Source organism: Aquila chrysaetos, chromosome 10, assembly GCF_900496995.4.
Source record: "Aquila chrysaetos chrysaetos chromosome 10, bAquChr1.4, whole genome shotgun sequence".
NCBI classification, from domain to species: Eukaryota; Metazoa; Chordata; class Aves; order Accipitriformes; family Accipitridae; genus Aquila; species Aquila chrysaetos.
The window spans coordinates 42042287-42068610 of NC_044013.1; the positions used below are offsets into that span (position 1 = coordinate 42042287).

At 50.5% G+C, this 26324-nt stretch overlaps 1 protein-coding gene across 30 annotated transcripts in view; it reads right to left on the minus strand.

Annotated features, from left to right (window-relative positions):
* MSI2 (musashi RNA binding protein 2) overlaps positions 1-26324 on the minus strand; it is a 260659-nt gene that overhangs the window by 9284 nt on the left and 225051 nt on the right. For 6 of the 30 annotated variants that reach the window (XM_030028680.2, XM_030028675.2, XM_030028674.2 and 3 more), the window contains 2 exons: positions 20516-20539; positions 19259-19366 (listed from right to left, as the gene is read on the minus strand). The exons of 3 other annotated variants lie outside the window; for them this stretch is intronic. In XM_030028680.2, coding sequence (XP_029884540.1) covers positions 19259-19366; positions 20516-20539 — 132 coding nt within the window. Of the gene's footprint in view, positions 1-11704; positions 12293-15230; positions 15329-17745; positions 17773-19258; positions 19367-20515; positions 20540-26324 lie in introns of those variants that run through there. 21 more of the 30 variants (XM_030028692.2, XM_030028688.2, XM_030028689.2 and 18 more) reach the window with 14 other exon arrangements.

Genomic DNA, 26324 nt, shown 5'->3' on the forward strand with positions numbered 1-26324 from the left:
CCAAACACCAGAATAAACAGCCTAGGCCCAACTTCTAACACTTAACCAAGGCCATGCGATAGGAGAGCAAGTACTGGATAAGAGTCAGCCCGTACTACTACGAAGCTTAGAGCTCCAAAAATATATATATGGATATATATAAAAAAAAAAGAACAATCATTCAACACACTACTGCAACCAGAGACTGGAGGTGCTCATTTTCACCAAATTATCACAAAATATAATAGGTATTTTTCAACATCTGACTTGATGCTCATGCAGTAGTAACAAGTTCTCTAGGTCTGGGCACGCCGAGACAGCATTCACATCCCATGCAAACTACAAAGGAACTAGTTTGAGACTACACATTGTGGTAATATTGATATTAAAATGTTGACAGCAAATAACTTCAATCGCGTCTAGGAAAATCGTTTTTGGATCCATTCGATACTTTTGAAAAAAACCCGCCCTTTTAAATCAGTAAGCTGTAGAAATAGTTCAATAGGTGATTTTTTTTTTTTTTTTCTTTAAATGGTATGGAATGGAACAGTTTGGAATTTTTTTTTTTTTAATGTGACCAAGGAGAGTGTTGTTTTATTGAATCTTTTTCCTTTTGATTTGGAGAGCGAAGACTTACCTTCGTCTCCAAAACCATGCTTGGGACATCAACCAAAATTAAACAAATAAATAAAGATCAAAAGCAAAAAAGAATTCCAGAGGGTGTATGACAACTCACCTCCTAATGTGGAAGTAAAAGAAAATTTTATTTTTTTCCTCCCCCCCCCTTTTTTTTTTTTTTTTGAGACAGAAAGACAATGTAAATAAGAATGATACTAAAGAATAAATTTAGATATTAAAGCATGTTAGATGATCAGGCTTCTGGCATTTCTCACGGCTGCTCTTGGATGTAAAATTTATGAGTAAGAAGTTTCAATGCAAAAGAAAAGTTAGCGGACTGGGAGGAGCTGGATGGAAATGGCTTGCGGGAAGCTGGAGCTACACCTGAGTGGCACTTGCAAGGTCCTCGGGGAGCACGCGGCGACGTGCCCGCCCGCACCTACTGCCGCCTCCCCACCTCCCCGCCGCGCGCAGGCACCGGCAGCGCCGAGGCGCACGCTGCCCGCGGCTAACGGCTGGCCTCGAGCCTCCCGCTTACTTGGGCCGAGCGCGCCGCCGCACGCCGGCGCGGGGACGGGACGAGTCCAGCGGCGGTGACGGACACCGCGGCCTTCCCCGGGAGACCCGGCCGGGCGCCGCGGGTATCGGCACGACCAGGCGCCCGACCCGCGGCACGTCCCATCGCCTCCCCGTTCGAGGCCGCGCCGAGATTCCTTCGGCCTTTTCCTCTGGCTGCGACCGCCCACGTTACCTTCGTTAAGCGCTAAAGAAGGGTTTATCGTGTTTGACGGCCTGCGCCAACCCTCGGCCGCCGGCCCGCGGGTCAGAGCCGCGCTGACCGACGGCAGGGTTTCACCGGGGATGGAAACCAGCCCGGGAGAAAGCCCTGCTCCCTCGGCAAGGGCAGCCCGAGGGAAGGCTTTGGCAGCACCTTACGTGGGCTGCGGTGCGCACAGCCTGGACCTGGTGCTGGGCCGCCGTCTCTCCCGCCCCGGCCCCTTCCCCCTGCACCGCTATCCCGAGAGGTCCCCATTTTTCAAACGAATGAATTAGCCGGTCAAAAAAAGCCAACCCAGCAGCTGTCGGCTCTGCAATGACAGGAAAGTGAATTTTACAAAATAAATGATTTAATGCAGCTCTGAACTGGTAGCAGGGGAAAGTAAGTAGGACATCTCAGCTAGCAAGTTAAAAGAAATAAGGCATGAGAGAGTAAACAGATTCTGGAATTCACTGGCAAACGAAGCGCCTTTTTATATTATTAAAGATTAAATGTCAAGATAACATTTGGCCTTCTCACTCATGAAGAAAAATATCCAGCTGAGATGTTCAAAAGCCTTTTATTACTTTAAGCTAGCACTTTTTTTTCCCTTTTCTTCCTTCTGGTTCAATAAAATGGAAGCGAGTTTTACTGCCAAGTCACACACAAAACCCAGCTGGCCGGCCCGAGCAAAGGCAGGAGCACGGCAGAAGGACGCGGGCAAGGCAAGGGGTGGGTGGTGGCGGGGATTCTGTTAGTAAAATATTCCTGCAAAGCCCCGCGGCAGCGCCGGGAGAGCCCGGTGCACCGCCACCGCCTCGGGGCCGGGAGCAGAGACCGGCCTCGGCCCCAAGCAACTGCCCGCGCGATGCCCAAAGCCACCGGCCGCCGCGTCCACCGCGGGGAGGAGCAGCACGCGGCGCGTGCCGACGAGCCGTGGCGATGCCGCGGCTAACGGGACAGACAGACGTACGCTGCGGGACCCGCAGGGAGAGTTCTGCGTCGTCAACAACCACAGAGCCGTGCGCGGGTGACAAGGGGACATGTTTTGCCGTGCCCTGAAACCTTGCAAAGAGAACAGCAAACGGAGACTGAGGAGCCAGACAGAGAGGCTCTGTCCCCCCAGACATCTCACCCCAGCCGTTTACATCTCTAAGAAGACTGGAAATACCGGCTTTCATACATGCAGAAAGCGCTGGCAACTGGTTATTCAAAAGCCCTTCTGACTGCGGGTACGCAATGTAAGAAAAAGGTGATTTTCTATCTACTGAACATCGGTTGAATACTCCACACCGCTCGCAGGATTGCCTGCGGAAAAATGGCCATGCCAAAAGCACGCCCGGCGGTCCATCGCCCGGGAACTGCCGCGTGGAGGCTGGGGATGCCCCGGCACCGCTCCACGCTGTCTGCTGAACAGTTGCCTGGAAAACTGTATAGAAAGGGCTGGAAGATTTTACAGAGCTGACGCTTTGCTCCAGACCCAATAAACGAAAGAGGAAAGCTCTCATAATTACGAGGAGGCTAAGCACTCCTCAGAAAGCCGCATTTTAACGATTCACTCGGCCATGGTGAGTTGCTAAATACTTGTCTTCTTACAATAGCGGCACATAAGCTCACCTGGAGCCAGAGGCACTTTTACCATCGCTTTGAAACAACAGCAAAGGGACCTTGAACAACCTTCCCAACATGCAAAATGCGATGCATTCTGGTACGAAATACCTGGAAAAAAATTTATTTTACACAAACCTGGAATAATCTGAGACTAAAATGAAAGAAAACCCCCCCGAATCCTCCAGACTCCAGATACTGTTTTAGTCGCCAAAGAAAATTTAAGACTCTTTGGAGACATGTAGCTTTATGACAAAGTTCCTGATGTCAGCTCAGTCGCTGGAGGAGGCAGAACCTGTCCAAGAGCCATGGCTGCTGTGAGCTGCGGGAATCGCAGAGCATTAAGATTAATGCCTTGCAGGCTGGAAGGAATCTGAGACTTTCCCCCGGCCACCAGCATCCTGAAGTCAGAACGGGAAATAATTAAGGGCAGAAGTTCGGAAGCACATTGCTGAAAAACTGCCAGGGGATTGTGCTGTCCCAGGAGAGGGGAAGGAACCACTGACCATGTCTTGATGCCGGTCAACGGAGACCAGGAGCAAAGCCTGACCTGTTGCCTGGTCCCAGCAGAGGTGCTGGCCGAGCTGACCAAGTATCTCCTGACTTTTGTTTGTCGGGAGGACCCATCAGACTGATTTAGCATTGCCTGGGGTTAGCGGGGCCATCTCCTCCCCTTCCAAGGACTGCCAGCACTCAGAAGTCCTGGCAGTCAAAGTACCCATTTCCAACATGCTCTGAAAGGTTCAGGTCCAATTTACCAACCAACTGCACAGGAAACCATCCTGCACCGGACGTTTTCACAGCTCTGAGACTGCGGCTAAGTGCCTCCAACTCAAGGGTTTCCTCTACGCATAATTTGCAATCCCAAGTTGTCACCAGGAGGCCCTGTGATAGATCAAGGTCGGGAGAGATGCGGAAAAGATTAGATGTGTCTGTAGGTCACAGCTAACCAACTTTTATCTTCTTCAGCCCCAACGATCCCCCATTCTCTGGGTTACAGAAGCTCCTTCCTATGCCGATGGAGATCAAGAGACAGAAGCCAAGAGATGTGGCAGTGATGGGAACAAGGAAGTTTAATGTCTTGTTTGCTTCACTTTGAATTTGCTGCGGTTTGTCTTACGGAAAAGGCTCTGAGTCTGTGAATTTTGACCAGTAAGTGAACGTTTGCCTGCAGGCCAGCAGGACAGGTTTTGGTGAGCCTCGGGCTCTATATTGCCCAGCGCCACGGTGGCTTGAGGAGCGCTGAAAAGCAATGAGGGAAAGCAAGATGGGGCATGAGAAGTTGAAGCAAATGTGGCTTCATAAAGCAGCCCCAGAACAGGCTTTTTTTTAAATGCAAAGTGTTGGTGATGGTGGAGTTGGGATCTGCTGTGCACGGCTGGCACAGCAAGAGCTGGACCTTGTCTGAAGGGGTGGCTGGGAGAGCCACGACAAACATCGGTACTGTCTCCATCTTCCAGAGGTGATGGGAAGAGACAGAGAAATGCCATTGCTGACAAGGCTGGAAATGGATAAAAGGACCTTAGACTCGGTGCCTTGCCACAAACCATTGCCAGCGATTAGTATTTACAGTGGTCAGGTTTTGGTACAGCAAAAGCCAAGGTTTGCTGTACTTCCCTGCTGCAGCACACACCTGCATGCAGGGTCTCATCTCGGGGACGTGTTTGGTGCAACAATGCACGTTCACTGCACCCTCTCCCCTGCCCAAGCTGCATCTCCTCAAAGGAGAAGCTACTGAAAGTCTTTCTGCTAAAATAAATACGAATTTGGAGAGAGTTTTTAAAAAGCATCCATAACCTCAAGACAGTGCTTCAACGAGCAAGGCTATTTTATTACTAACTCATCCTGGTGTCCTTTAGCAGAGCCGTCTTTATCCACATTTAACATGCGTGTAAGATGCTTCTCAACGCAACGTTCAGACAACACGTGATTTATGTCAAGGAGCCGAGAGCTGGAGCCTGAAACGCACCTGGCAGCCCAGGTTCACGCAGAGGCAGGAGGCTCGGGGCTACAAAATGCTCTGCTGGGAGCAAGAACGGAGCTCGCTTATCAAGTGCCTTCTCCTGCAAACTGCCATGTTAATGCAGACCCTGCTCATATATTAATCCGCGTTCAACAAGAAAGGTCACTATTGAAAGATAAACTCTCTTTCGATGAACTCTTGAGAAATTTCTAAGTCAGGATTCATTATGACATTTGCCTTAGCCAACGGCGTATTACACTAACGAGGATCCAAACGCCTCGCTGCGGGGGCGGAGAGGGCAGCTGGGGAAAGCACAACAAGTTGGATGCTGGAATCCCACCCAAATAAACTCAATTCAGCCATGAACGATGACAGGAAAGAGGGAGGGAAAGGGAGAAGAAATGTAAGGATTTTGACATTACTGCCCTACAAGAACTTGCATGGTACCGGGCTGATGGTCAGTCCCTTAGGGCCTAGTAAATTAATCGTGATGACAAAGCAATGATTTTAAGCACCAGTAAAGTACACTGTATTGCAAAGGAAACAAACCAGGCGAAATACGTACAGAGGTGTAAGACAAGCACTGCATGGGGATCGCTGCCCCCCAGCCCGCATCGAGCCTTCTGTGACAACACTTTTCCCTCTCCTACAGCACCAAACCCCAAAGACTTAAACACCATTGTGGGGGGAGGACTGACTCCTACAGCAGTCTCTTCACCGTTTACTAATATGGTTTTGCTTTTTTTAAACATATAACAGATATGAATATCTCAAAAGTAAAAAAAAAAAAAAAAAAAGGTGAAGAATGGTACAAAACACCGTTAGAGAAACTTGTGGCTGCCTTCCCAGCCATGGTGCACAGGCAAAAAAACCCTCAAATTTGAAAGAAACCACCACATGATTTGCGGGATTTCCTCTTTGAGAAGAGGCAGGATACTTCAGGATGAGATACAGTGCCCTGTTATCACAGCCAGTAATACATTTTGCACTTGAGAGAGCAGCTGAGAGCAGAACGGAGCCGGCTGGAGCTGCCCCAGCTTCTCCCCATCCGCAGGCGCCCACATCCCCTGCCTGCATCCCGCAGAGACACGTCTGGGACCCCACGGCTGCACGGGCTCGCCCCAAGGTGTGTGTTGGTCAGTACTAAACCAGCGCTCCCAGAGACCCGGCTCATGGCACTCGACTGCCACCTGCACCTTCCTGGAGAGGGCTCCTTATCCCTGGGCGACAATCCACACGGAAAAGTGGCTCTTCTGGTGTAGCTGGAGGCAGAATCCAGCCACAGACAGGCCACCTTTTGATGGAGGTGCTCCCCAGAAAGCAGATCCCGTTATCTAACACCACATGGGGGACAGAGCGACACGCATAAAGAAAAAGAATGAAATATCCCCCTGTAAATATGCATGCTTTATGCATCAGGTTACGGGTTAGTTTTTTCAAGCGGAGCAAATGCAAGAGGCAGGGTGCAGGCGGGCAGCAAGGGCTCCCACTGCACGGCCACCAGCACGACGGCTGGGGCAGAGCACCCAAATGCTCTGCCTGGCACGGGACTGCCCTCCCTCCGTACTCCTCGACTTCTTCTAAAGCAGCTCCTCCTCGCCAGAAATTCGCTTTTAATCTCACACTGAGTATTTTCCACACCCAGTGCCGGTCATCTCCAGCAATTCTTTCCTCCAAGGCTCTCCTCGCTCCTGCCTTGTCCCACCGGCCCCGGGGTGGCTTTCTGTGCAAACAGGCTTCTCGACAACTTGTTGATCCAGCGCTCTAATTTCTGGATGACTCTCTCATCTACCATAAACAGCCACGCACAATTTGGCAGGCATTTCTACCATCAATGTTTATGATAATAACTACACGTGCTTGAAAGCAGCAGGAAATTTTCAATATAACTATCATTAAGACAAAATGCTTTAAATCAAAGCCATTACCCACTACCAAGACTCAAAGCTCACAAGATTAGGCTGTTTTTCTATCTTTATGAAAAATTCATATAACATGCTGCAAACATCATCTTCCAGCTCGAAGGAGTAAATGATATAATAACACTGAACGCTGCTGACAGGGATGGAAACAGGCAGGGGCTGGGGGGCACAGGGCAGGGAGGTGCCGTTTGGCAGCCGCCCGGCGCCGTGAGCCGATGGGAGAGTGGGCACCCCAGTCCCGTCGGCAGCAGCGAGCGGAAAGTATTTATCTGCACACGCTGCAGCCCGTCCCTCTGCCCACGACGGGTTCAGCAGAGCTGCGAAGCTGGGACGGGGAACTACACCACAGTCTGGAGGCATTTAATTTGAGTCACTTGGGAGTTACTGCTGGATTTTAAGAGAAGATTTTCACGGAAGGAATATCATCTTTACCCAAGCATTCCAGCCTGCTCTACTGCCTTTACAACAACCCAAGCGCAAACGCTGCAGAGGACATTACAGTAAAACCATGGTGACTGGTGCAGGGAAGATCTCGCCCTTCCTTGGGGATCCCATGTGTCCTGAAGCGTGAGCACTAATTGTAGCGTGCATGACTAACAGACCAGCAGTCACAGTGTGATGCTGATACTTTAAATAACCAGCCATGGTACGGACTGCCGGAAGACTTCAGCACCTCATGCAAATCTTACATCATTAGTGCTTAGAGCCTTCTAAATATCATTAGCTAGCACTGCACCCATGTTACAGATAGCTTGGCCAAAGCTAATTCTTTGTGCATTCACGGCTGAAGCTAATGGGAGCTTGTACCCTGCTTTTCAGAGATGCTAACAACCAAGATGTGATTTACCCAAGACTGGATGTACAAATTAATGCCAGTCTGAAATAAGACGTCGGTGCTGCTGGTTCTCGGTAGCCTATCCCGGCTGCAAGAGCACGCAGGCATAGCACTGAAAATTAAATGCTCACTTTCAGACTCTTTTTTGTTTCTATACCGATCACCGCATGCAGCTCCAGCTAGAGGCACAAACACGTTCGTTTGTGGTCAGGCTGAACTATCGGAGGCATCGCTTTCTTGTATCTGTGCTTTGACATACAGTGTTATTTTATGTCTGAGACCACACGTGGCACACCTCAAATTCAGATCAATGCTCAGACTCAAAAATGTCTCAGAAATAATGAGCTGGAAACACACAGATATTCTGGAGAGTAACAACGTACAAACAGCTCCCAACTAGCTGAAACAGAAAGTGGGAGACAAACCAGAAAAACAAATAAACCCAGCGTTACAATTAGAGGTGCCATTTAGTACATCTCTCGCGGGGACCTGCAAGGCGCAGCACTTTGCTCCTGCTCTTCCCAAGCAGACTTGAAAAGCAAACACCTCTCTGTAAGAAGCCTGTGGCAGACAGAGCTCCTCTGCAAGTATGAAAAGCTGTAGATATTTTGCTTATGACAGCCGGTTCAGTCCTGACTCTGGAAAATCAAACTGCGAGCTTTGTGCCTTCCCTGTCACCCCTGACGCAGGTCTGTAATGGGGAGCAGCCAGGCAGCCCCGGGTTAGTGGCAGCAGTTGTCCCTCCCCTGCAGCTATATTGGGAAAAACATAAAATAAAACAACTGTCGGGCTCATCAGTAAAATAAGTGGTGATGAGGCCAAGAGACACTGAGAGCAGCTATCTGCCATAACAAGGTACTATTTGTACATTATTTTCTATCTGCAGTCACACTTTAAAAGGTTGTTCTGCCTCTGCAGCCCCTTCGGAAACGGCTTCACACATCAAAATATCGCAAGGATAACGACAGAAAGCAGTGGGTGGTGAGCAGGTTCCCGGCTCAGCAATTACCGCTGGAAGCGAGCGGAGCACGGGGAGGGAGCGCTGCCCAGCCCCGTCCTCGCCGCCGCCGGCACCCAGCCCCTGCGCGGGGCTGCCGACAATTATTCACACCCCCCAGACCCCGCACCTCGCCGCGGTCCGAGCTGTTAGGAACCGAGCCGGACACATCGGTGCGATAACGGCCATCGGGATCTTGTGGCGACCGTTCCTGCCGCGGCCCCAGCGCCCTCCCTCCGCGGTGCAGCACGGGGATTTCTGCTCCGGCACCAGCACAGATGCTGAGCAGGTGGCATGGACACAAAAAGCAACCGCTAAGCTACTTTAGATGAGCAGAGAGCAAGAGCTGGGCGGTTTCCACAAGCGTGGGCAAGCTAAAAATTCAACTGGTGCAGGTGTTTTAAAAACCCACCACTGTCCCTCTCGTGCATGCTGCGGGCACGTCAAGAGCACCTGCTTCTGCTAAATACTGCGGTTATCGCATCCGAAGCATCAGCCACGTCTGGAAGCTGTTGACGTGCACCGATTTGCAGAAGAAAAGACAAAATTCAACGTATTCAAGCCCAGCTTTTCTAAGTCCTGCAGTTATGTAGCAGGACAAATAAATGCACTTTCCAGCCTGGCTGTAATTTTTTGCCAGCGATCAATATTTATTGCCTAATCACATTTTCCATATTGCAAGTTAGCGGTGTCACTCTCGCGCTGGGCCGAGTGCTACACGGAGGCCACACAAAGCTTCGCTTGTAGAAGCTGCAATCAGGGAGCCAGCTCTTGTCACAGCCTTACAAAAGGATTTCCTCTCGAGCGGCTCATCTTTAATCATTATAAAAGCACAGAAGTTTAATCCATTTTTGATGTAAGCGCTAATAGCTTTGTGTCCTTGAAGTTCAAAGTGGTCTTCGTGCATGTCGCTAATTAGCCGAGCAAGCAGCCATTCAGCTCCCTCTCATGTTTCTAATTAGATCCTTAACAACAAACAAATGTCGACCTTACAAAGGCTGTGCTACGTTTCCCTCCATTAGTTAAACAGTTTGGGAGGGATGCGGTTCCCATTTGTCCGCAACCCGCCCCCCAGCACGGCACTGGAGGGTTTCGGGCCGGGGGCACTCGGGTGCCTTTGCTGCCCGTCGGAGCGGTTCTGCCTTACTGACGGCGTTTTCCAGGGGTGCTGAGCACCCCGGGGCCACGGCGAGGGGGTGACCGCCCCACGGCCCCGCCATGCCCACCGTGCCGGCCGTGGCCCGGCTCTGAGCTGCTCCGCTGTCCCTCCCCGCCAGCAAGGAATGCTCACCGGCTGCGTTGAGACAAGCAAATAAAACAGAGAGGTAAATAAACTCCGTCCCCTTAGTCATCGTCCTAACAGGTTTCTCTGTCCGTTTAACTGGTTTTGCAGTTAATTTGAAATCTGGTGTGCTTTAACGTTTACATACTTCGCATCAAATGCTTGGGACTGATTTCTTCCGCTCTTTTCTGGCGCTCGATGCTTGTAACGTGCTGCACCGGAGCCATTTCAGCAGCACCACGCTCGCACTTTCACGCGCTCCGGTTTTCGGGCAGGCTCTTTGCTCAAGCCCTGGCTCTACAGCCGAGCATCTCGCAGCCGGTGCTGCTCACCGGAGAGAGCACCGGCAGCGGCACGGCCCTGCGCCCTCCCTTGGGCAACGCCGCGATCGGGGGGGGGGGGGGGGGTAAATGAAGAGATTTCTGCATCAGGGAGCTGCTGCCATTGTGTCTCTTTCGCACACAACTCGGAGGGCTGCGGATGCTTGCTGTTTCGCAGCATCTGACCCCAGCGCTGTACCTGCTGCCTGTGTCTGCACATTAAGCTTTAACACTTATTACCATCCATGCAACTGGCAAATAAGGGCTAAAGCTTGTGATGCTGTGCTAACGCTGACTTCTCTCTAATAATTTTTCTATTTAAAATGAAGGAAGAGCTGAGACAGGCGACGGCAGTGCTTTCACCTCGCGCCGGGTAACACGAAAGCTGTTGCTACTTTTACCATGGGCAACCGCATCTGCATTAATTGTTTACCACAGCCCGGACAGGTCTTTTATTAATATTAATGAGTAACAGGGAACAAAAGGCCCCTTTATTTTTAGCCTACTCTAATTGCGTAGTAATTACTCATCTACAAAACAAATGAGCCGAACTCCATTGCCATAGCAACAGAAACTCCGGCCTCCCACTGTACCACATTAACTGGCTATCACTCCTGTTAATTTTAAATTGAAGCCTTTTGTACAATAACAGACAATACAGGAGGAAAATTAAAACAAAACCGGGTCCTTCTTTCACTGCATATTTTAAGTCGCCGCAGCGGGAGGGCATTGCCCGGGGGGCATCTTCCCACTGCCGACGGACCCCTGCAGGCTGGATGGATGCTCAGGAGCGCAGGGGGGTTATCCAGGTAACGGAAGAGAAATCCAGCCCACAAAACCCCAGTGCTTTCTGTGCAACGATCCTCTCCTGCGGGAGAATCCGCACCAGGTGCCTGCCCAGAGAGAGGTGCTGGGCGCTCTGAGCAGACCTGCCTGGCCAGCCAGGTGCCCAGGCCACGTCCCAGCAAGGGACGTGCGGCTGGTACTAACACCCCCCTGAAGGAAAAAACCTGAGCTCATCGATGAGGAAACACCGAGAGAAGCTGCTGCCCACCACGCGGCGCCTGGGGGAGAGCTGGTGGCACCGGCTCCGCTGTCGGCCGCTAATACCTCAGCCCCTCGGCCGGGGAGGATTTGGGCACAGCCACCTGGGAGTCCTCACGGCACAAAGCTCTGGTCTCTGGTCTCTTCTTTTACCTATCAGGAAACACCCTTACAAAGACCCAGCTGTGCGAGTTTATTATTTTTAAATAGCTCAAGTTTATATACCTGCAGACCAATTTTGCATTCTCTGGCAACTACTAATCCACCATGCTCCTCAAGCTAATCCAGAGCCAGATGCATGCTAACATCTGCTGCAAGGAAAAACTCCACTGCTTCTTTTTCAGTTTTCTATTTCAGAAAGGAGAGAGAGAGAAAAAAATAACTGTAATTACGTATTTACTTTTAAAGCATTTGGGGAGAGAATCAGCATGAAAATACTCACAACAGCACGTCAGTAAAACATGCGCCGTGTCCCATTTAGTAGTTGTTCCACTAATGGGTAACAGCCCGCGACTGCTGCCAGACAGGCAAGTTACCTCAGCCCAGCGAGTCCTTTACACGTTTAGCGATTAAAATGCGCGAGACGTGCTCAAGTGTCTCATTGCACTGGAGAGCTCAGGCTGAAGGCCCCATTTCAAACTTCACAACGACTCGTCTGCCTCTTGTGTGGAACACAGTCTAATTACACCGGCCAAGAGCTCCTTTCCTCCACTTCTGCCGGGCGAAAGGAAACCCAACACGGATAACGGGCCGTTGCAGGGTTTTGCGGGGCTGGAGCGCGGCTGCCCGGCGAGGGTGGCTGTGGTCCCGTGCACCAGCGAGCCCGTCCCCGCAGGCGTCCAGCCTGGCCGCCACGCGAGGCAGCGGCAGCGTCCGCGCCGTCACCGCTTGCCGTGGGTCAAGAGCAGCAGCCGGGACGCCGGGATGAGCTCTGCCGAGGAGTGTTTTCCCATTGAAAATAATTCTCCTGATTGAAAAGACTATTAAAAGTTAGCCCCTAAATTCGTTAAAGATTAACTTCCACTGTACTTAAGTCTGCACTTCAGAGGTGGTCACTAATTGCACTGGAGATGATTTATCAAGCGCGCAAGATTTTCTATTACAAAATTATTGATTAAAGCTGATGTGTTTTAACCACAATAGACTTCAGCCAGGAGCCCTGTAAAACGACCGCCGCTGTGGTCAAGGCCTAACAGCAGCAGCAGCAGATTGTTTTAGATCTACTGAATTTTCTACTGGGCACTGCAGGGAGCTCAGTCTCTCGCGGACAAAATAAATCAAAAAGTAGCATCCTACAGTAAAATAAGACAAACCGTTTTTGCGTGTAGCCTGCGTTCTGGAAGGGACCTGCATGATTCCCACCCTGGACCAGCACAGCACTTCTGAACTGAAACAGAAATGACTCCCCTTTTATTTATTTTTTTTTTAAATTTGAAGTAGTAGTCAGGAAAGTAACTGTAGTACTCACAGAGTAAGAGGATATTGCCAGTACTGAGGCCAAAAGCACCCACGGAAAAGCAGAGTGGCCTCCTCTAGAGCTGCACTACACTAACCAGAGGCGCACGGCGTATTCACCGCTCGGGCAGGTGCTCCGTGCGGAGCCCGGCTCCTCTTATTTCTGTTTAACACGCGACATTTGTCTTTGTGTCCACCCCTCGCCGAAGCCCCACGGGGTGCGGGGTCCCTCCGCCTCACCCTCCCTGCCGGGCCGCCTGCAATGCTCTCCAGCACAGACCGCCTCCGCTATGAAGATAAGCAAAAGATAAACTCTGATGCAGCCATTAATTTTCCGATGCATCAGCCGCCAGGCTCTGTCACATAATTACCGGCGGTTCCAGCGGAGTGAGAAATTTCAGCCCGCTTGCTGCTCCCAAGTGGTCCACTTGTTAGGTTCTGGCTTTTGAGATTACATAGCTCGGATTAAACTTTATGTACTTTTATATAGTAGAATAAAAGAGGGAGAGCAGTTCCATCAGAGCCGCCGTGCCACAAGGGAGTCCTCTCAATGGGCCGTATAAATCCCAAATTGGTTCATCGCTGGATCTTTGAAACGCTCCTCCTTACGCCATTTCTGTGAGCCAGTGGCGGCTCCTCTCCCTCCGCACACACAGACCAACCCCCGTCCCACTTTTTATGGCCGTAATTTGCTAACACTATGGGTGCCTAATGACAAGATTAAATTTTCAGTGCACCTTCTTTAAGTGTAAGACAAGGCTTCCTAAACCCCATGCAATTTGTCGCTCTGCTGACTTTTAGATACACTCCTCACTTCATCATATGCTTGGCACATTAAACAGTGGGTCCCCCCGACTCCCTGGCAGACTGAGATCTAAGGGGGAAATTATTCTCCCCCTTGACACACAAGCGTTTCAGCTCCCCCGCAGCAATAAGGAAAGTAACAGGGGTGGCTCGGATTGCCTTGCGCAGGCTTGCGTTGCGTCAGCCCCATCCAAGCGGTTGTTTGCTTGATTTACTTTATGTTCTATTAGAGGTAAGGAGCGGATACAAATCCTTAATTACATTTTGAAAGCCCATTCTGGATATTTTATTTCCTTTGAAAGCGCTTGCTGGAGTAAGTGCACTAAAGACTGCCTTGACTATCCCCGGCGGAGCAGGAAGATGCTCCAGCTCAGCACATCTGGTTTGCGGGGACGGCCGGGGGGCGCGGGGAGGAGGGAAGGTGTGACCATGCCATACAGTATCTTTTCTATTCCCAGCAGGATGTTTTCTGACAAGCAACAAACTAAACAAATAAACAAAAGCCTAATTCGGGATCTCAATTACCATCTGTTAAATCTACTGACTGCAGCTTCCTCTGTGAAAGGATTTTAAAAGTTGAGCACAGAAACCTGGGCACAAGAAGCAAAGACACTTGGCTGGCTCAATGGCAAAGATGATGAACTTGCCTCGAACTCCTCATGCTGGTATTTATGAAATGTTAAATCTTCATTTAAAAATGTTCCCTTAAGCTGGGTGACATGGCAATGAGTACGACCCACCGCTAGCTCAGAGTCTCTGTTGCATAACAAGATTTAAGGTTTATGACCTAAAAACAATTGCTTCGTGTCTCAGGATAGTCTGCGGGAAGCTGCTTCACGCACACGGTATTATTTAGAAACCCAAATGGAGTGATTTGCGTTTGGCACATCTGGTCTACGACTGCCAACGAATGATTCTATGGGCTAATATGGACGAGTAACAGGCTGATGAAGAAACCATGATTGTAAAATGATTTTAAAAATATCTTAAGTTCTTTTTAATACAAAATAAAAATAAGAGAATATAGTTATAGTCAGCATTTTAATTCCTAGGGGGGTTAATTTGAAAAAAAAAAATATGGCAAATTTACTATCAACATAACAGCATGTGCGGGTTCTTGTACAGAGGGAGTAGGTTGCCTACAGCCGGCTTCAATTTAAACTTCCAGATAATGGGATTTAACAAATACGGTACTATGGATCCAAGCCGTTAGCAGCTCTCTGCTGTATTGATAGCCCTACGCTTTCAATCAGACCAAGGCTATGCTTTTAACTGCCACGCTAGTTCACGTTGATGATACCTATAATATCAACTCAACAATGCATGTTCTACAACTACATCTACTGCTACCAGTACAACTACTACAGTGCATGCATTTAGTTCAGTCCCACAGATACATACACTCTAAGAACAGGCAAGGGGAGATGTGAAATGTTTTACGGGACGACAGGTGTTTTGTTTTTTAAGTAAGGGAAATTAATAAAAACATCAAAAGAAAGAAAGTGTACAAAAAAATAGAGACATTTCTCAAGAGTTGATATGAGTCGTTTCTTGAACCGTTTCGTCCGAACAAGCAAAAAACATGCAACCAGCTGCTACTAACAAGAAGCTGGACACTGAGAGAGGATTAATAGGTGTGGACAAACCTTCCCGCTGAGAGCGCTCAGAAGAGTGTTTGAGAGGAGGTGTGCACGTCCGAGTGTAAGAGAGGCCGGAAAGTATGCCTCAGAGACACCCTCTCTCACAGCAGCCCCAACCAAGCAAGAGAGAAAACAACAAAACATAACTGCTCACACTCACCATCAAGGTCAGTAGCTCACGTTACGAGATTTGTTATAGCTGGCAAGTATAAAGTACAGTAAGGGGTTGTCGGGGCGCAGGGCTCAAAGGCAGCACTGGCAAGCCGGGACTGGCGCCCAAAATCCAGATGTGCCGGGGGCCGGGGCGGGGTGGGGGGAGCAGCTCCCGGCGCCACGGCACCGCGCTGTCCCACCGCGCTGTCCCGCCGCCGGCCACCTCGGCGGGCAAAGCGTGCCCGTGGGAGCCCGCGCCGCTCACCTGGGACAGGCGCGCACGGCTCCTCCCGGTGCCGGGCAGCGGGAATCGGGCTGGGTTACGGATGGCCTTATGGGTTTTGTCTCCAGTCCTCAGGGAGGAACAGTTGGTGGCAACAGGTTGGGAACTGGAAAAATCTCAGACTTGTCAATGAACCAAAGAGGAAGGAACGAAAACCCTCTCCTGCCAAATTTTCCTTGTCTCGCTCTCCTGCCAAATGAATCCCTCCCATGTCAAATGCAAGATAAAAATGTGCCCCCCCCATGATTGTATTTTAAAAAAAGCATTTACACGACAAAAATGTTTTACACGTAAAATATGTCAGGTGAATTCAAAAGAAACGTGACATTGATAGTGAAGTTGTCTAGGAGGAGTTTGCAGCATTCAGGCTTTTAAGTTTGCTCGTTTTCCATGGCTCAGGTCCCAATTCATTAAAAAAAATACAAGAATGGATGAGGTTGTCAAACCCAGCTGAGGGATTCGGCAGCACAGTCCCACCCGGTTTGAATGGATGTGGCCAAACCCCTCTGTCTGCTCGAGGGACCTCAGCTATCGCCTCGTCACTGGGACGTCGACTGGGCACGTGATTTATAAAGAGAAGCATCGCTGCATTCACCCTGCCGGCACGTGACCGGCTACGCTAGACGTGAAATTATGAGCGGCACTGAGCACGAGCAGGGGGAAATGTCCCTTTCTGCCGTGACAGAGAAGACAACTTGTTGATCTAGCACGGTAAACTGGTGACTGCATCCTCACACGCTGCAATAGAAAAAGAAGGGGCGAGGGCAGGGAAGACCAGGCAGTGCAGAACCGGGGCCGGGCGCTGCCCCCGTGCAGGTAATTGCCCCCCCGGGTGGGCTCCCTTTGCTGGCCGTTAAGCAAACGTGCAGGCTTCCCAAGAGGAGGAACATCACCCCGGGGAGAAACCGAGGTGGTCAGCGCCCACGCACCGCAGCCCAGGGGCTTGGAGCGAAAGGACTGCAGCTTCCTTGGAAGACCAAGCCGCACGCCTGGAGGCGGACGCTCTCCGCGGGCGCTCAGCCCCACCGGCCGGCACCGGTGCCCAGGCCGAGGTCCGGTGCTGCCGAGCCGCCGCGCCGGCAGTGAGACCAGGACGGTGGGGAAGAGCCGGCAGGATGGGGCTGGAGAGCGGAGGAGGTCAATTTGGAGCGAGCTGGTGGGGCCGGAGCGCTGCAGAAGGGGCAGCGGTGATGGGGATGTCTCCGGCAGCTTCTGGGCAGAGAAGTCCCCAGCGAGCGGAGGGGCGGTGGGACGCGCCTGCCCGGGCGTTTTCCAGCTCTTTTCCAGTTTACTGGCAGAAAGGGGGGCCAGTAAGGGCCAACTGTGTTGTGCTCCGTGCTTTTGGATTAGGCACGCGTGAAGGAGGGCTGTGCGAATTTGCAAAGGAAAAAGAAAAACCCAACTGAAAAGAAAAGAATTAAAAAAAAAACAAACCCCAACCATTTTTCTTGTAATGAATCGGGCCCGTACACTGTAGCGCAAGATCGATCGTACTCTACTGCTCCTGAATACAATTCACTACCATTGCTGGATGGAAGTGGCGAACCCAGGATGTCCCTTCCGAAAACCGTCTTTGGATGGAAATGACTCTACGTAAAACACCACTGTTCCCAGAGCACGTTTCACTGCAAATGTGAGCGGCCGTCGGGCCGGGCCGGTGACAAACCCATCTTCCTCCTTGAGAGCTCAGGGCTGGGGAGGGGGGGCTCTTTTGATTCAGTTTTGGGGTTTTGCCAGTTTTGTGCACACAGGCAATTTTGAGGCTTGAAAGACATTTCCAAACACCATACTGCTCTTTAAACTTGCCAGAAAGGGTGTTGTTAATTTAGGGTTAGATTTAGTTTCGTATTGCAAGTTCAAATAAAAAACAAAAACGAAAAAACAAAACAAAACAGAAAACCCAACAAAAGAAAAAACCAAAAAACACTCAAATTAAAGACAAATGAATTTCAGGCACAGAATTGATCAATGCTCAGTTCAGTTGTAATGGGCACCAAAAGCACTCCGATTAAAAAAAATAATAATAATCAGGGAAGCAACGTTAATCCAGCCAAACCCTCTGTGCCTTGCTAAGGGGCAACTCACCAGGTCTGTTTGCACGTAAAACAAAACCTGAAGGGCAAAAACATGAGGAAGAGGCAGAAACAATGAAGTCTGTTTTCCTGAAATCATATACAAAATTAATATTTTTGTTTGGTTTTTTTTGTTTGGTTGTTTTTTTTTTTTTTTTTTCTCTTTGGGTTTGTTTTCCCCCCTGCACGAAGGGGCAGCAGGAAAAGCTGGGAGATGGGGAATCCCCACAACCAGTCTGGCAAGTCACCCCTTAGGCGCTCTCTACATGCCACAAGATGAAACTGGTACAGATAATCCTTTGTAGCCTGCAAGCAGTGCCAGTTTGCATGGAACGGAGTTCTCCTGGTGTCTTTCTTTGGCCTCCACGGCATCAGGCTCGCACCTGAGACACGCCTGGGCCTGCGCCCTCCTCGTAACCCCTCACGCAGCGGTTCAGTCGGGTCTTTTCGGGAAGAGCCCGGTTAACCCACCGGCACTGCCAGAAAAGCCACCGAGAAACCCCCGCTTCAGGACCGTGCCATGAGCGAGCTGGCAGACCGCCGCCGCCGCCGCGTCCTCCGCTCCGGCACCTCCGCCGTCCGCGCCGGGCCCGGCGAGGGGGTGGGCGGCCGGCGGGGGCCGTGCAGGCGGCGGCGGGGCCGGCAGCGGCTCCGTCCCGGCTTGATCCGGGCGGGCCGGGGAGCCGCGGCGGCGGCGGCGGGCGCTGCCGAGCCACCAGCTCACCGATGGCCGTACTGAACGCTTGAATTCCCTGAGCGAAGCTTTAATTCACGTGTTCAGCTGAATTTAAAACCTAAGGCAGTAACGGCAATTGGCGACGATTTATTTACTTATTTCCCTTAAGGGGAAAAAAGAAAAAAAAAAAAAAAGTTTTCGGAAGGAACGGGAAGAAAAGCTTTTTGACGTTCCTCACGGAAAGCAGGCCCGCGGGGTTGGAAGCGGGGCAGGGCCGGCCAACCGCCAGCCGCGTTTCAGCGGCGGCGTTGGCCCCGCGCGAGGCGGAAAGCGCCGTCCCCGAGGGGACGCGGCCCCCCTCGCCGCGGGGGGGCGACCCGCGAAGGCCGACCCCGAGCCTCGCACCGGTTTGCGGCGGCGGAGGCGAGAGCGGCTCCGGGCACGGCGGGAGTGCCCGGGGCTGCCACCACCGCCTCAACCCGACACCCGCTTTCCGGGAGAAACGAAAACTTTTTTTCGGAAACGCAAATTAATTTCTTTGGGGTGTCCTTTATGACCTCGAATTTAAAACGAAGAAACAAAGAAACCAACATAATAAAGGAATAAATAAGGAAACAAATCGGAGTATCTACCCTGGGTTTGGCAGTTCTTACGCCAATCTCCTGCAAGGTGCTCCAGGCCCCATGGCCTCTGCTTGTAGTTTGGGTTTGGTTTGGGATCGATTACTTATTTTTTATGTAATTTTTTTTTTTTTTTGTTTGATTGTTTTCAGGTCCCCAGGATAAGCGTGAGGAAAATCAGAGAAATGATGGAGAGCTGCAGCCACACAGAATACCGACAGAGCTTTTACCTGACCCTGCACTCTGAGGGTTTGCTCTTCCACGGGCCCCCCTACCTGATCCTCTTGCTGCCGCCACGGCTGCCGCTGCTACTGGTCCATAAGCCGCTGCCGGAAAACCTGGCCGTGGAGAAAAGGAGAAGGGTAAAGAAAGAAGCCAGCAGGTACCGCGAGTCTCTGCGGGGCGGCCGCCGAGGGCACGGCGTTTCCAGAGCTCGCCGTCCCGGCTCTCCGTGCCGTCGACAGGCACCGTTTTTGGAAAGAGCCGAGCCCTCGCCGGGTGCCCGCTGCTGGTGGTCTCTGCCGGCACAGAGGTGGCCCAAATCCCCTTGGCAGAAGAGGAAGGTCACGGCGCGTGCCGCTGATGGCGCGCCCGGTCACGGCACGCCGCGGAAGCCGAGGTGCCGGGGCGGACAGACCGGCGGCAGAGCCTGCAGCGCTCGGCTTACGTCTCCGTACTCTCAAACGGCTAGGGTCAGACCGCTTCGCAAAACGAGGGGATTCTCTTCTTTGCTTATTTGCAAGTGATAATAACGTGCTGATCTACAGACAAAGCAGTAATGGAAAATATGAGGAGGTCCTCATGTCAAGATCACAGATTTGCTGGGATCAAGCAAAAAAAAAAAAATTCACCGGAATGTAATTTAAAAAAGAAAGAAAGAAAGAAAAAAAGCTCTTGAAAGCAAAACAGCCGCAGATCAAGGAGCTCTAAGACATACACCCTGCTACAGGGGGACCGAGCCCTTACAGATGAATGAAATGCTGCTAGCAAGACTGCAGATTTAGTTTACTTAATTAATATTCAGAAGATCTGCCAGAGGCTCTGACTTTACATATGTGTATTTTAAGAGGGCAATGGCAAGGTCCAGGCGATCAGCAAGAACCCCAAGCCCTCTTGCTCCAAAGCCAACAAAACCCTCGGAGGTTCCTGGTCTCTGGGGAGCTCCGACCGCTCCTGGCACCCGACAGGACAACCCCGGGGGTAGTCACCACCACAGGACCTGCCCCTTGAGCGGGCTCCAGGACTTTGATCACAGCTGCTTTGCAATGCTGAAGAACCACAGAAAAACAACTGAGGCAACAGAAAAAGAGAACAGCGAGCTAGAGGAATGGAGAGAGCGAGACCCAGAGAAATCAGCAGACTACAAGCCCGCTACCTCTAGCACTATCGTCTCAGCTACAGGTAATCTACCAGGGAGAAAGGAGCAGAGAACAACTAGGCTAGAGTGACTTGAAGCTACTTAAAACATCAATTAAAAAAAGACATACTTGCATTTAAATATGGTAATAGGGCTGTTGGGGGAAAAAAAATAGTATAGGTAAATGTATGCACAGCTACCCCAGGCTGCTGCCTGCTGCTGCTCCCCATGCGCAGAGCCCACACGCCGCACAGCAAATCCTGTTCCTTAATGCCAATGTGAAGCTGTTTGTTTTTATTATGTTGATGAACCGCTACAATCTCTGTGGAGTGGGATGCAGGAGGAAGCACATCCAGACGGGGGGATATTATAACCAAATACCAAAGTGCTAAATTCCCTCTTGCTGGTGATGGAGCCATCGACCCTGGTCGGGTCGCCTGACATATGTTTAGCGCTGGAGCTGTGATATGCTGGAGTGAGAAGACCTCGGTGTTAAGCGTCAAACCAACCTCCAAAAAGCAGGGAAAGCGTCTGCAGGACAAGGGCTGAGGCTCTGGAGCTTTGTTTTCATGCAGAGCCAGGCCTGGGCCAAGCCCCGAGCTCTCCCGCTGCGGGTTAGGCAGGAGCAGAGCTGGCACTGTCCCTACAGCCTCTCCTTCTCCATTCCCTGCCCACCACAGCGCACGTCCCAAGAGCAGTGTCCTCAGCGTTCCCATGGCACCTCCAGGACCAGCTGGCCACCAGCAAATCTCTCATTTGGAGGCTCCAGGGGCTCCCTAAACCATCCGTAAGCGATCAGAGGAGCTGTGGATTTTCCACGGAATAAAAGGCCTCTGCCAAAACCAATCAAATACCCTTCAAATCACCAAGCATCCCCTGAAAACAGCATAAAAACCAGGGCTGGAAAGTTTGTTTCTCTTGTTCAACTGCCAGGGACGCTCAGTATCTATTTGAAATGCAGGACAAAAAGTTTTGCCATGCAAAAAAAGAATGAAATAACAAGGGTGGAGAAGGCACTCCACAGAAAGAGCCTGAACAAAGGATCTGTTATTGCATTCCAGTGGACAGATGTGTGAAAAATCAATCCCTCCACCCCCCAAAGAAAGCTATTATCCCAATTCTGAGATAAAAGCATCTGCGCGACATGGCACTCCAAACAACTCAAGTGTGATCGGCTGCTCGTGCTCTGCCCAGGAACGCTGCGGCCGGCCGGCCGGGCAGAGGCGGAGCGGCAGCGGCACGGCTGCGCGGCCCTTACGGCTGCAGAAGTGGGAGGCGGAAACGGGGACTGATTATCAAGATTGGCAAAAATCCGCTTACCAATACAGATTCACAGGCTGGCTCCATCACTGGAGGATCTCTAAAGCAATCCAACGTACTGAAAGTAATCAATCCCCCACACTGAAATTACATTTGCCAGGCACTGCATTAATCAGCTCGTTCAGCTGAAAATAAATTTCCCCATCACCACACTGTTGACCGCATTAACGCCGTGCGACGTCTCACAACTGGGCTAACTTACTTTTGTAATTATGTGGTTGTTTGCTCCTACACCTCTCAGCAGTGATCGGCAGCTGACGCTGTCCCCACGTCACAGATGGGATAAAGCGAGGCACAAAGAAGCAAAATGACTCGAGAAAGACATTTGCAGATAGCCAAGGGTGCAGCTGGGCTCTCGCAGGTTCTGGTCTCAAGATCCACCACTAATCTCTGTAATTTCCCTTGTACCAACCCTATAGCATTATTTAAGCACTTTGGTCACACTGTATTATTCCCTCCCGTTGTTTCTAAACTTCCACACCAGTGAAGACTTCAACGAATAGCACTACAGTAACAGTACAATTAATACCGAACCTATTTTGTGTACTGCAAGAAACTTCTGCCTCTACCACCCTTCTGCCTGCGCTGTCAGGCCGTTTTATTAAAATCTGAGAGCTGAGGTATCTGCAGCTCTTTAGTAAAGAGGAAAGCGTTAGCAGGCACTTTCGCTGGTTTCCAGGCCCCCAGAAGGAACCTGCTTGTCTACGGAGCCTCTTGCTGGTCCTCCAGACCACGCTGGTGCTTTGGCGAGGCTGTGTGCCTGCACACGTTCTCCTCCCCTGGCATCAGGGTTTAAAACAAGGTGAAATGCAGCCGCCCAGCCCCAGCGGCACCTTCCCGGGTGCTGTTCCCCAGGCAGCAGCAGAGGTGGATGCGATCCGTCCCGCTCCGACTGATGGGGACCCCGGCACGGGGCACCGGGGATACCGCCGAGGGCCGGAGCAGGGGGCAAGGAGAAGCGTTAGCCGACAGAGCCCAGCGTGTGACGTGCCAGCTCCACCGTTTTCCCTTAGCAACGCCTGGGAAGCGCAGGCTTCTCCGGGAGACAGAGCAGTGGCTTTGGGGATGCAGGACTGCTGGGCGTGGGGGGACCCCCGGGGCCACGGAGGGCTGTGGGGTATCAGCAGGCTCTCTGAACCCTGTAGCCAGCTGCCGAGGGGCTTGCATGCACCCGGTTCCTTTTTAACAGGCGGCTTGGAGGTAACTGGGTGCCAGGGATGGGCGCCCAGACCAGAGCGCCTTGAAATCAGCGGGAACGTCGACCGCAGCGCGCTCTGGATCCCACCCCCAGCGACGATCCCACCGCTGGCCAGGCAGGGAGCGCAGCCGGCGACTGCCCGGCTCCCTCCGAGCCCTCTGCTCGCTGAAGTCAACTGGAAAATCAAAAGGGGTGGAGGGAGAGATCAATTCATTCATCGTGTTTGTTTAAGGCACTCCGATTCCTGCTGAAACGATCCCTGTCTTTTGTGTATCCGCTGCTTATAATTGCCTAGAGAAAACAAGATACCAAAGCTGTTCAAAAGCACAAAAGTGCCCACTTTAGGCATTGCAATTAGAAGATATTTTACAATAAATGTTTTGCAATGGGCTCGCACACTGTCCAGGAAAGCCCTGAGGATTCACATCAATTTCATGCTCTCTTATTGCTCTGAACGAGCTAAAGCCAGTATTTGGAGTTCAATTTTTCACAGATAAATTTTTCTGCTTCCTGCATCAATAGTTTCACTTTAAATACTGAAGCAGGCTCGTGCGAGGGAAGATGGACACATCTGGTTTTAAATGCTTTGCCCTAAGGTCACAGATTTAGTCAATGGCTCGCTGCAAGCAACTGCCTTCTCCAAGGCACAAATAAGTTTGGGAGAAGGGGGGGGGGATCAAGGGCTGGTGCACGCCCAGGGGCAGCAGGGCTGGATTTGGGCAGGCAGCACAGCCCCGCCGTCTCGCGCTTGGCATTACCGAGCAGAGAACGCCGAGAGCCCAGGATTTAGCGGATCTTCCAGGGGCTTTCTGAACAAATCTGGCGAGAGCTACGCTGCCTGAGCAGGGCCAGTCCTTACGGGGGACTCGAGGGGCTCAAGGGCTCCCAGCGAAGGGCACGCTCCCTCCACAGGTCTCTGCCGTGCTCCTTCTCCCACCCCGGTGGGATCACTCCCTTCTCAAAGCGCTGAGCTCTCCTTCACCCCAGCCTGAAGCTGGCTACAAGGCAACCAGGAGTGAGTGAAAAACACAAGAACCGTTTACACCCCCTTCCTCCACGCGTGCTGCCAGGACTCCCTCGTGTGCAGCCCTGGCTTTTCATGGACTCCTTCAGACCTGCTCTGCTCTGTCCAGCCCCTGAACACCCCAAATATCTTGCATCCCCCAAGGACACAAGACCCTGTCCTCTACAGCCAGCCAGACGATGGGAATCAAACCAAAAAGACGTCACAAAGATCATGAGATTAGTTCTTACATCAAAAAATATCATGCAAAGAACTTTCTCTGCTTCTAATGGCTAAAGCCCTTAGGGCACACGAGGTCATGTTTAGACTTTAGCAATAAGCACAGGGATTTAAAAAAAGAATAAAAACGGAAGCTGAGATGCTCAAATCATCACCTGATTTCAGCACCAAACTTGGGAAAATATCCAAAATTATGGGACACGCATGGAGAATACAATAAAAGCCACCATAAAACTGTGCCTAGCAAGCAAAATCCTTCCTCTCTGTTTACGGATTGTTTGGAGTATTTGCACACGTTGGCAGAAGAGCCGAACACTGCGGCTCAGTCTCGCAAAGTCACTGCATCCCTGCACGGGGCGTTTTCGGAGGGCCCTACGCACAAGGGGGAATCGAGCTCTGATGCTATATCCCCCCCAAACCACTTTGCCTCTTACGCCGACGGTGCTCCCCAGCGCGCTGATCTGAACACCGGTCATTTAGGAGGTTCACTTGATCTCCCAGGAAAAAAGCGCGAAGTCTGGAATATAAAATCATCTGCAGGTTGAGTGGGAAAAGGAGAGGGGGAAACTGATATCCTCTTTTCAAACAACGTTACCAGCAGCTTTGATCAGCACAGAAAAGCTTCGCGAGGCTCACAGCTGTCATTTCAAATGGGTTCTCGCTTGCATTATTCTTTCCATTAGGCAGTGTTATCCTCTTTGTAGGATCTTTAGGCTTCATTTCAAAAGTATCAGAGACTCAAAACCATGAAGCAGAAGAGCCTGGTAGCTTTTTTTTTTTGAAGGCAGGCAGGCGTGGGTCCAATTTACTGGACAAAAATGTAGTCTTTAATGGTGAGCACGCACAAGGGAAAGCTCCATCCCAAAACAATCCCTTTATGTTTAAAACCTTCATCTTTCAGGCCTCTCTGTCTCAGACTCCCCCTCCCTTTCTATAAGGAAACAAGAATGAGAAAGAAAAAAACCTGCTACCATTCCAAGTTTTAAATTAACAACTAAATGCTCAATAATTAGAGAAGAATATATATCCAGATAAATCAAATTTTATCTAAAATTGATGAAAGATCAGGATTCTACCAAAGCATTCACAACTCGTATCACGGTTGAGTAGCAATTAACTCTTTGGGATTTGATTGAAGACTCTACCGAAGCTCTCCCAAAGTCTGTAGGAGGCGAACGCGGAGGCAGCTACAAGCCCTGCTTGAAATGTCTCGTGTTTCCCACCAGTGACCCTGGTTTGTCTTTAAAGAAGCGGGATGGCACCGTCCATGCAACAGCAAACAGAAGGGACCAAGCAAGGTGCAGGGCAGACCTCCATGGAAATGGAGAATTTCTTTCCTGAGCTTTTGATCAATTCTATTAACACTTTTAGCATCTCCAAGCCCGCTCAGAGTCCTTTATTGTGACAGCCCTATTAAGTGTTTCCCTTTGTCTTTATATGCTGTGTTACATCAAGCTTATTAAAATCTATTTCACCAGGTCAGAAAATTAGCGAACTTCAGATACAGCACATCATGCATAATGGAAACCTCATTAAGCAGCCCACTGTGTTATTCAAGGCACAGTCATCTGCTGTTTAAAATGTATGGTGCGTGGCAAGATTTTGTAGAATTCTCAACGTCAGACACCCGTAATGCGCTTCACACCGGATGCATGTTTGCAGATGGATGTTATTATGAACAAATATTTCTGCTTTGGAGCTTCAACAAAACAATAAAACCCAAATATAGTTAATTTAAAATTTGGCACTTCCACTTTATGTACAGTAAACGACCCATTTTTCAGCTGTTTACCACTCTCAGGCCACAGTTTTTAAAATGAGAATGATGCACTTTTGCCCAGTAATTACTTTATGCATCAGTGAGACAAAGCCTTGTTTGTCTCCAAATTATCATTCTGTGTCATTTCAAGTGTAATAACCCTTTTGCAGTTACTTCACTGTACAGAAAACTGGGAAACTTCTCAAAGGCAAATAGTTTATTCTAAGAAAACTATTTATTCAAAAAAACCCAAACCAAAAAGCAAAAGCTGGTAGCTGATTTAGTTTATTTACTCTACTTCAAAACCATTCCTATCCTATGGCAGCTTGAAGGCATCCGCTATACCTCTCAAACGTGTCCTGTGAAAACTACTACCTCCCACCATCCAACACTCGAACTCAATATGTAATTTGGATTCT